We start from the raw sequence: 11,634 nt of genomic DNA, 5'->3' as shown, positions 1-11,634 counted from the left end.
AACATATATAGACATTTTATTAATACAAACAGAACAGAACATAAACTTTATTTGATATTACTTACCGCCAATTAGCATAAAGCTATAAACAGTTAATTAGTTACACCTTGAAAAAAAAAATACGTATAGTTTAATTAAGATCAAAAGATAATGTTTTCTAAGTAATAATTGTAATTAACTTTCTTAATCCAGAAGTTTTAGTGGTTTGTTTTATAAATTAAGTAACCTGTCTTTATTGTTTGTTACACCTTTAAAAACATTAACGTACATCTAAATGGTTCAAGAGATCAAAAGATAATAAATTATTATTTAAAGAATAAAAGTGTCATAATTGTTTAATTGTTATTAAATTAACTGTTGTTAATCAATCAAGCAATATACTATTTTCGGCCCTTTACCAAATCGGCCCCATAATATGTACTGTATTTTAAACCGATATATTAAAAACATTTCAATGATTAAATGAATCAATTAATATATATATTTAATCATTTTGTATAAAAACTAGATTATAATTAACTGTTGTTAATCAATCAAGCAATATACTATATTGGGGCCGAAACGTCTCGCGGAAAAGGGCCGAAACGTCCAGGGGCCGATTTTTCGACTGGGGCCGATTTGGTTTGGGGCCGAAACGTCCTGTTTCCACACATACCATTAGATAACCAGTTTCTCTGCGAGTTTCATAATGAAAACTTTTTCTTACTATCCATTAAAGATAAGTGAGAGGGGGTATATGTGCCATATTGACATCTCTCGTTAACATACGATTTTATAATTTTGCACAAATCTGGATTTATCTAACTTAAGATTTTTAATTTAACTTTTCAAAGACTGGTATAGGACAGCTATTCACCCATGAAGTTTCAAGCTGATGAGTTATAGACCTTACAAAATGCAAACTAGTGAAAAAATAACAAACAGCAATAAGTGCAAATTATGATGTTGGGTGTTATCATTCTTATCAACTGTATTCTTTCTGTAATTTATCCTCCAATGGAGTTTCTTATTAATATTTCTAAAGCTTTGGAAGAAAAACAACCAAAGGGCAGTACACGAAGAGTTATTATACATGGGCACTGCTATGCTCCTCAAATCATATAGAAAATTTCAAGTTGACAATTCCAGAAAACTTTTTGTATAATGTTCTGTACAAAAATTTAGCATAGAAAATAACAAATGGCAATAGCTCAAAAATTATGAAAAGGAGTTATCATTCTTCTGCATTGCACATTTCAATAACAAGATATATCCACCTATGGAACTTCAAGTTGATATCTTGAATACTTTTCGAGACATACATAACTGTTAAATACATATGTATAAATATTAATACAGACAAAAAATGTATTGATTTACACTTGTCACCCTCAAATTGCTAGATTGTGGCTCAATCTAAACATTGGTCAAACTTCCTATATATGCAGAAACATCACAACATAGTAATTGCTAAAATAGGGAAAAACCAACAATGACCATTTCAATCTTTATTGTCTTGAAACAAATATTCAGCATAGTAATCAAGTCAATCAGATTTCCTGGAAATACTTCATAATATAATATATACACTATGACAAAATCATCATCAAGTATTTGATATATCACAGAAAAACATACTATCACAGACAAATGGCTATGCTGCCTTTTTTTCAGTTTATTACCAAGGAAAACATGTATACATTAAAAATACCTTAACATGATCTTTACATCATGCAAAACTATAATGATTTATCTATTGTGAATAGATACTTATGTGTATTTGTTTCATGTAATGAGATTTACCCTTTTGTTAACACAGAAATTAATTTGTAAACATTTGTACCCATACGATTACTTTTTTTTTTTATACCCACATACATGCAAACTTCAAAGTTGATTACATAAATACAAAGCTAAGTCACTTTTCACCAATGCCAGGAATTACGATAATTTTAGTCTCGACCAAATGGCAGCTGACACGAATGAGGAGGCACTAAAAGAGTCTCAAGTTGGTGGGAAAACAATGAAAGGAACATACAGTTAATATGGGCTATTTTTGGTAGATATCTTTACTATCAAGTTTTGGTGAACTCTTGTTAGTAATATTTGAAAAGTAGCCCAATCAAAAGGGAGAATTCCAGAAGCAGAAGACAAATGTTATAGTCAGGTAAAGTGAAGACTTTATGTATTCCAGTTAGAAAGCAAGAAAGGGTGATGTGAATGTGTAATAAATGATGAAACTCTTTTATACAACCAACAGTCAAATTTTCAGTCTCTGGTTAAACAAACATTGGTCTTTGGCATTGCTTTTCCTTCTTCAATTCATTGACTATTAAATACTGTATATATTTGTCAAAGAAGAACTTTCTAATCTGAAAGAAGATTGTCTCTATCTATGGTTTCAACTATATCCAGCATTTAAACTTGAAGAATGCCTGCATATCAGGGTCATCAACATCTCTGCCATTGACACCAGCATACACTTTCCTTAATGTCTCATTTTTATATTTCTCTTCTAGTATCTTCACATACTTCTCCAATGCTCCTATAATACAAAAAAAAAAAGATTAAAACTTAAAAATGCATATTAACCTATCAGCAGGACAATAAGGGAAAAAAATCTTTTATCTATTCTAAATTGATTATACATTTATCAAAATTATGTAAATAATTATGTGAATTAAATTAGGTAAAGTTAGATGCATGTTGCCAAACTGTATGAATCATTTGTATATTCATTTGTAGATATAATAATTTTACAGAACAGTTCTTGTTACTAGAAATATTGTAAGTTTTGTCGAAAGAGAATGGCAAATCAATATTATTTTCTTAACAGACTTTACCAACAGCCACTCTAGTAAAACATCAAATGTTGACATTAAGAAGTGAATTTTGACATTCATTCTTAAGAGTAGTTTTCTTTCTCCCAATGAGAAAAGTGACAGTATTCTTAATCCAATAGTAAGTAGAATAAACACATAGACCCAAATAAAAAATTCATTAACCATACTTGTGACTTTTTTAACCGACACTGTTTAGGTTATACTGAGACTTTTCAGTTTTACTGGTGCCCCTTTGTGCATTATTTCAAGTACAAGCCAGCACCCAAGTAGAACAATTGACCTTTTGTAAGCTAACTGGAAAGCTTCTTTGTGAATGAAACCAAAGTCCTTAGTGGGATTCAAACCCAAGTAATTTGAAGTAAATGACCTTAACCTCTCGGCCCCTATATATTATGAAGATTAAAAATTAAAATGGAATACTAGTAGCAAAATTACCTAAACCGAGAATTTTGCCATATGTTATCATGTTAGGACAAAGTCTTGGATCATCAAACTTCTCTGCTTTTATCAGTAGTCTAACAATATCACCAAATATGTAGGCATCATCAAATGATGGTTTTTCTGACACAGGGAATTTACAATACACATCTACCGCTGACAGAGGATCAGTTTTCAACAACATTTCTGCTAATTCAATGTAGGCATCATGAACCTGTTATAAAAATACAAACTGCATAATGTACTTTGTTAGATGATCTAACATGAAAACAAACATATACATGATTCTTATCCCCACCATGTGCAAATGTGAACATGTGATAAAAAATACAGATTAAAAGTAGTGTTTTATATCAATATCTAGTCCTTTCAAATTTCGGTAAATGTAAATTACTGACTCCAATACATTCAAGAAACTTTCACTTATTGATGATAACCCCTCATTGCCCCCCCCCCCCCCAAAAAAAAACAACAACAAAAAACAAACAAAAAACAAAAATCAACCAAACCTGCTTCCCCCTCCACTAAAAAAAACATTGAAAGAATTACAACACTTTTCACAATAACATTCATGGCTTGATGTATGTGTATTGAGAAAGAGAAATAAAATGATGAAGTATAATACCAAGGTGAAGGAAACACAACCCACTAAACAGTTAGGATCTTGTACTCAACACTGGCAACAATAATTAAGTACAAAAAAAGTATGAATGCATGTGAACCTTATGTAATTTTACATTTCATAAATGAGATGAAAAACCAACCACAATCTGCAAATTTAGAATATTCTTCCAATTAAATAAAAGATGGCCTGGCTGTGGATTTACCTCAGGTGACATTGTGATGACCTCATTGTAATATTTCTGGGAATCTGGGATCTCACCAGCAGCCCTGTATGCTCTAGCCAATCCAAGACGGGGATGATATGACTTCCTGTTGATTGGGGCGGGGCCTGCAGATGCTGCTGGTTTAGGCGTCTCCTCTACTGGAGGCGGGGTTTCCTGTTTTGGGGCTGCAATAAATATCAAAACAAATATTGTTATTATTTTAAAGTTTTTCAACAAGTTTTTAAGTTATCATACTTCTAATATCTAGGATATTTGTAAAAGTTTGAACAATATGATTTAATTTCAATTGACAACTATTATGTTCATTGTGCACAGAAGAAATCAACAACATAAATTGCATTTGTACCTAAAAAATTTTTTAAAAAATGCTTCAATAAATTTAGTTTCAGCATTTAATTTCAGTATTTAGTTTCAGTATTTGGAAATCTACATACACATCAAAGAATCGATCTGTTCCCCATATAATATAACCTACTGTGTATATTTCTATACTTTATACGTGTCATAGAAGATAACTACCTTGTGATGACACAAAACACTATATAGTTCATAGGGAAAAAAAGCAAAATGCAAATAAATAAATTTTAAAACATGATAATTTAGCTTAATTTCAGCAATGTTGCTTTAAAAAATTTTAAATGTAAGAAGGTTTGAAGCAAAAATAGAATTAAAGACAAACAAGAGCCATGTCAACATGGCCATCCCCCGCCGAATGTGTTTGCTCATTGGAAGAATGTATATGTAGTAGAGCGGAATAATTCCATTTTAAGAGGTCTTTTGGTAATGAAAACTGATGGCTATAGTGATTACAGATTTGAAACCTATGTGAATACTGATGGCTGAAAATAACAAAGGGCAATTACTGAAAAATAATGCATGGTAGGTTATCATTCTCAAATTGAATTGAAAAATTAAGTATGAAAAAGAACAAAGGGCAATAACTGTCACAAAGTGAAAGTACGTTTGTAAAATATTGCATTATATTTTCACGCCGAACCTCATTTTTACTCTATATTCATTGTTGTGAGATTGCATCATCTTTTGTTCAATTTAGAGTTTTCGGGTGAAATTATTATTTAGAGTATTTTTATGGTTTGCATAAATTTCCATGTATCAATTTAAACATTTTGCCGTTTATTTCACAAAAATCCTTTCAGTAATAAGAAAGTTACATTTTTGTTTTATGAACCAGATATATGTATTATGTCTGTATTTGAAGGACGGGCCTTTATTTTACATAACTATTTTTCCCGCCGTCCAAGCTTTATTTCGTGCAAATCGATTTTTCATGTTTTGCACGATCTGTTTTCCCGCTCAGTACTCAGTAGTTTGCTATATATTGACTAAATTTTAAGTGACATATTGCAATGCACTGGACGTTATACAGGTCACTATGACGGTGACAGACAAATTTTATTTGTCATAAAATTACAGCTTGTACAAGGTAAATTTAATTTTCTAGTGATTTTGTTTCATAAATTTTTGCTATTTCGTAAAATACTATTTTCTATTAGAATTATAGTTTATTTGATTCAGGTTTAGTTATTTGGCAGTAATTTATTGTTTTCTAAATTTTCTAAATTTTAAAAGCTCTTTTTATTCTAGTGTTTCGCTATTGCAAATTTATACCGAGACATGTTAATTGATGTATGTTAATTGAAGTTTTAATTATATTGTAATTGTATAGGAGCCATGAATATTTTATAGATATATATATATCTATTCATAAATAATTTATTATGGTTCTACCGTATTTGTGTAACTTTATGTAAAATGCTGCAGTATCGTAATGATTTGTTTCAATCAATTTAATTTACGTTATCATCTTACTTCATTTCATTTATCATCAGTTTTTGTTATAAGTAAATACAACGTATCAAAACTAACGTATCTCTAGAGAAGGATCTTCAGTGGCATGATTTTGGAAGACGTTTATTTATTGGTGGTTATTATGTGGCGTATATTTGAATATATTTGCAACGCAGTATTATGCGGATGTGATTGAATTTTTGTTCCACGGAATGTATGGTGTACTATAGTGGACATTTTGTTTATTCAAAGAAGCACGTTATTTTTATTGGAAACCGACAAAGGTCGAGTCTTTTCCAAGGGACTTTATTATACCCTTATGTTTGATTATCATGGAACTTACCATGTTTTATAATTTGTAGTCTCTTATTTGAGGACACACCCGAAGATGACACGGGCCCTCCACACGTATGTCCATGGCTAAAGGGTGACGCATGCCCTTGTTCAGGATCCTATCAACTGTGCCAACACTGTAGGAAGTACAGTTACGCTTGATAAGATTTTATACAAGACGCCCGCCATTGTGACGAATTTTGTTCAACAACGCCACCACTTTATTGAAGCATCATGACAGAAACTTTACGGGAGAAATAGACTGAGATACGTTGATAGTGTTTGTTTGTGCAGTGACTTTTCATAGTAGTTTATCATATATAATCATTTTTCATTTATAAATATTCATTTCTGTAAATAATTTGTATATATTTTTCTGTTCTGAGTTGTTGGTTGTTTTAGATAGCAATTGTGGTCGGCCTGGTATCCCAGCGTAGTCCCTATTGTGACAAAAATTATAAAAGGTAGAGTTATCATTCTTGTGCAGTGCACACCTCCTGAGTGAGATCTATGCACCTATGAAGTTTCATTTTGATATCTCAAAGGCTTTTTGAGTTATGCTCTGGACAAAAATTAATTTTGAAAAATAACAAAGGGCAATCACTCAAAAATAATGCAGGGTAGAGTTATCATTCTTAAGCACTGCACTCCTCCTCAATGAGATCTATCCACCTTTGAAGTTTCAAGTTGATACATCAAATACTTTTTGAGATAAGCTCTGGACAAAATAGCATGAAAAAAAACGAAGGGCAATAACTCAAAAATTGTATAGGGAAGAGTTATCATTCTTGCGCACAACATTCCTCCTCAATAAGATCTATCCACCTATGACATTTCATGTTGATATCTCAAACACTTTTTGAGTTATGCTCCACTCAGGTGAAAAATTAGGTATGAAAAATAACAAAGGGCAATAACTCAAAAATTAATGAAAGGTAGAGTTATCATTCTTGTGCACTGCACACCTCCTGAGTGAGATCTATGCACCTATGAAGTTTCATGTTAATATCTCATAGGCTTTGAGTTATGCTCTGGACAAAATTCAATTTTGAAAAATAACAAAGGGCAATAACTCAAAAATCATACAAGGTAGAGTTATCATTCTTGTGCACTGCACTCCTCCTCAATGAGGTTTATCCATCTATGAAGTTTCAAGTTGATAACTCAAATACTTTTAGAGATATGCTCCGGACAAAAATGTCGGACGGAAGGACGGACGGACCGAAGGACGGAAGGTCATACGGACGGAGACTATTTCTATATCCTCCGCCGAAATTTTTCGGCGGGGGATAAAAATCTCAATTCAGATAATCAATACTTAACATTTTTAATAAAAATATTCTTACGTTCTGCTGGTGCAGGTGCTTTGGCTCCTGGCTTGGCTGCTGCTCCTCTAGCGGCTGGTGCCCCTCTTGCTGCTGGAGCCTGACACAAGAAAGTCATCAACGTTTTTTATTATAACATAAACTGGTAAAACATGAAAAACCAAACAGACATAACATTGACTGCTAATTCATATGTAAAATGTTAAATACCAGCGTGAAATATAAAACAAGTTTTAAACCTGACTGATCAACAGGTCAAAACACACCCTTAATATCAGCCCATGAGTGTCCTAATTACAATTGTTTACTATACTTGACTGACACATTGAACAAGCATTATAGTGGAAATGGTGTGTTATCCACAAACATGAAAAAAAAAAATTATGATCAGTGAAAAAATACAACTTTTCTTTTTGGGAGCCAAGGCCTATAAGCCTTATACTGAGGTTAGCCTTATACCGGGACATGTAATAACAGGGTGGCAGTGTAAATGTATTATGCAAAAGAAAAAAGAATCAAACACCAGTTGTATTGATAGAAGAGAATATCTAGCTCTCGATAACTTAGTGAAACTTGGCAAAGTTTGTTACTGCCAATCAAAATCTTTAATTTCTAAATGTTTACCTTAGCCGGTGCTCCTCGTGCTGCTGGCGCTGCCTTTGCACCTCTTGCTGCTGGTGCCCCTGAAATAAAATGTTAAATCAAAATTACCTTTATCAATTCACCTATACTTAGAAAATACCTAGCCTTCATGTAAGAATTCCCTTTTTATTAATATCATTATATAATATATATACATTAGAACAATATCTGTACTATTAAATTAAGAAACATCTTTGCTTCATTGGCGGATTTTGGTACATGCAAAAAAAAACAACACATGTCCACACAGTAATTTTAAAAGAAACATACCCTAAACAGAAATCAAATTACCATACATATAAATACATCATTAGGATAATCTATAAAAAACTAACCTCTTGCCGCAGGTGCAGGAGCACCCCTGCCCCGGGCAGCTGGGGCACCTCTTGCTGCAGCTGCACCTCCTCTGGCGGCAGGAGCTCCAGCTTTACCTGCTGGTGCCTTAGCAGGAGCATTTTTGGCCTCCTCAGCTTTCTTCTTCTCTTCTTCCAGCCGAACTTTCTCCTGCCACCATTGCTGATCTATGATAAAACAAATCACGTTTAACAAACTTTAATCTAACTTTCGGTCACAGCTATTCAGAGGACTCCAAAAGCCTGTTTATATTTAAATAAACATCTATATTAACAACAAGTTTTAACAAGTTTTATTCATATCAAACCAGAAGGTCAACATGATTACTGATCAAAATAAGAATTTTAGAACAAGAGCTGTCCAGTGTGCTTGACAATACAGAAAAGGGCCATAACTCTGTAACAAGAACTGTCGGAGGACAGTAACGCTTGACTATTCGAAAAGTTGTCACAAGGGTGTTTCATTGAGTATAATAATGCTTACCTATATGAATACATAAAATTGTCCGAAAAGGTACAAACCCTTCAGTAGTTATGGAGATACCAGCTTACAAGCAAAAATTTACCTAGAATTTCTAAGTTGAAAAAGGGGCATAATTATGCAAAAAAGTAAATCAGAGTTATGGGACTTGTGCCAATCATCTTACTAGATAATCACAGACAACAAGAGTGTGAAGTTTCAATCCAATCCTTTCAGTAGTTATGGAGATACCAGCTTACACGCAAAAACTTAACCAAGAATTTCTAAGTCAAAAAAGGGGCATAATTATGCAAAAAAGCAAATCAGAGTTATGGGACTTGTGCCATTCATCTAAGCTAATCACAGAAAACAAGTGTGTGAAGTTTCAATCCATTCCCTTCAGTAGTTATGGAGATACCAGCTTACACGCAAAAACTTAACCAAGAATTTCTAAGTCGAAAAAGGGGCATAATTATGCAAAAAAGCAAATCAGAGTTATGAGACTTGTGCCAATCATCTAAGATAATCACAGCCAACAAGAGTGTGAAGTTTCAATCCATTCCCTTCAGTAGTTATGGAAATACCAGCTTACACGCAAAAACTTAACCAAGAATTTCTAAGTTGAAAAAAGGGCATAATTATGTAAAAAAGCAAATGAGAGTTATGGGACTTGTGCAAATCATCTAAAATAATCACAGAGAACAAGTGTGTGAAGTTTCAATCCATTCCCTTCAGTAGTTATGGAAATACCAGCTTACACGCAAAAACTTAACCAAGAATTTCTAAGTTGAAAAAAGGGCATAATTATGTAAAAAAGCAAATCAGAGTTATGGGACTTGTGCAAATCATCTAAGATAATCACAAAGAACAAGTGTGTGAAGTTTCAATCCATTCCCTTCAGTAGTTATGGAGATACCAGCTTACAAGCAAAAACTTAACCAAGAATTTCTAAGTTGAAAAAGGGGCATATTTATGTGAAAAAGCAAATCAGAGTTATGGGACTTGTGCCAATCAACTAAGATAATCACAGACAACAAGAGTGTAAAGTTTCAATCAATTCCCTTCAGTAGTTATGGAGATACCAGCTTACACGCAAAAACTTAACCAAGAATTTCTTAGTTGAAAAAGGGGCATAATTATGTAAAAAAGCAAACCAGAGTTATGGGACTTGTGCCAATCATCTAAGATAATCACAGAGGACAGGTGTGTGAAATTTCAATCCATTCCCTTTAGTAGTTATGGAGATACCAGCTTACACGCAAAAACTTAACCAAGAATTTCTTAGTTGAAAAAGGGGCATAATTATGTAAAAAAGCAAATCAGAGTTATGGGACTTGTGCCAATCATCTTAAATAATCACAGAGAACAAGTGTGTGAAGTTTCAATCCATTCCCTTCAGTAGTTATGGAGATACCAGCTTACACGCAAAAACTTAACCAAAGGGACGCCGACACCGACAAATGGGTGACTGCATTAGCTCGATTATTCTGCGAAAAGTCGAGCTAAAAAGGTAACCGAGAGTTATGGGACCTATGTTCATAATGTAAGATAATCACAGAGAACAAGTGTGTGAAGTTTCAACCCATTCCCTTCAGTAGTTTTTAAGATTCCACCTTGCACACAAAAACAAAGTGTGACACCTAGGTGAGAACAATACCAGTTGCTCTCCATATTCTTCAATAAGTCAAGCTTAAAGTAACAATGTCCTTGTGGAATTAATTTGCATGTGTTGTAAAACAAATACAAGATAAAAATTCTACCAGTTCTTTTCTGGTCTTACTTTTAATTGTGTCTGAAACATCCCCTGATGCTGGTTTTCCCTCTAGGTTAATAGATGTTTGGAATGATGATTTTACATCACTAAGAAGCTTGGCACCTTCATCACCTGGGGGCGTGTTCTCAAAACGAGCAAACTGTGAGGCACCAAGCAGGTAAAGTGCATGACTAGAACATGGGGTAATCTGTATCAGTTGCTGACAGGTCTGTGTAAAGAAATCAAAGTAAGTACTTTTTGAATAAACCAAAATTTAGATAACATATAATAATGCTTTATTCATCTGCTTCACTAGTTGCTAAAATAAAAACAAAAGCAATATTCCTGCTAGCGGCGATTAAATCTACCAATGCAACCAGTGCAGACCAAGATCAGTCTCCATGCTGTCTGATCATGGTCTGCACTGTTTACTAATCGGTCAGTCAAAATTACAAAATTTCATTTTAAAATGATTAATAGTTTTGTCTAGCTTGAAAGATGGACAAGTTCACTCAAGAATTTTAGAATGGTAAAGATTAAATTTAAGAAAGTTACATGCAAAGGATGTTACCATAAAATGCTAGAAGTGATCATGACTTTACTAAATACAATAAACATGATATCCAACTACCTAGCACATCTGTGTAATCTGACAAAACATAAAATTATAGGCTGATAAAGTGAAGTTTTTTTAAAATGAAAAACCTTTTACAATGGACAAATTTCTAAATATGAAGACAGGCAAATCAACTTCAATATTTAGTGCATCATTTATGGTCAGAAAGAATCAATTTGAAAATATATATATCAAAGTAATGAATTGGTCTTGTTCAAATTAATTAGATCTTTTT

The 11,634-nt window shown here is 33.0% G+C and overlaps 1 protein-coding gene across 1 annotated transcript; it reads right to left on the bottom strand.

The window, feature by feature from the left end:
- Nucleotides 1-1,463: 1,463 nt before the first annotated feature.
- Nucleotides 1,464-11,012, bottom strand: LOC132724403 (circumsporozoite protein-like; the record flags this gene model as incomplete). The annotated part of the gene is made up of 7 exons (XM_060709260.1): nucleotides 1,464-2,524; nucleotides 3,258-3,474; nucleotides 4,088-4,272; nucleotides 7,597-7,675; nucleotides 8,200-8,258; nucleotides 8,553-8,738; nucleotides 10,811-11,012. Coding segments are annotated over 7 exons (1,068 nt in total), but the record flags the coding sequence as incomplete, so codon positions are not given.
- Between the last annotated feature and the right edge of the window lie 622 nt (nucleotides 11,013-11,634).

This window comes from Ruditapes philippinarum, unplaced genomic scaffold (assembly GCF_026571515.1).
Source record: "Ruditapes philippinarum isolate M1 unplaced genomic scaffold, ASM2657151v2 ctg9018_1_1_1_1, whole genome shotgun sequence".
Taxonomy (NCBI): Eukaryota; Metazoa; Mollusca; class Bivalvia; order Venerida; family Veneridae; genus Ruditapes; species Ruditapes philippinarum.
The sequence above is the reverse complement of the archived record's forward strand: the minus strand, read 5'-3'. Positions and strand labels throughout refer to the sequence as shown.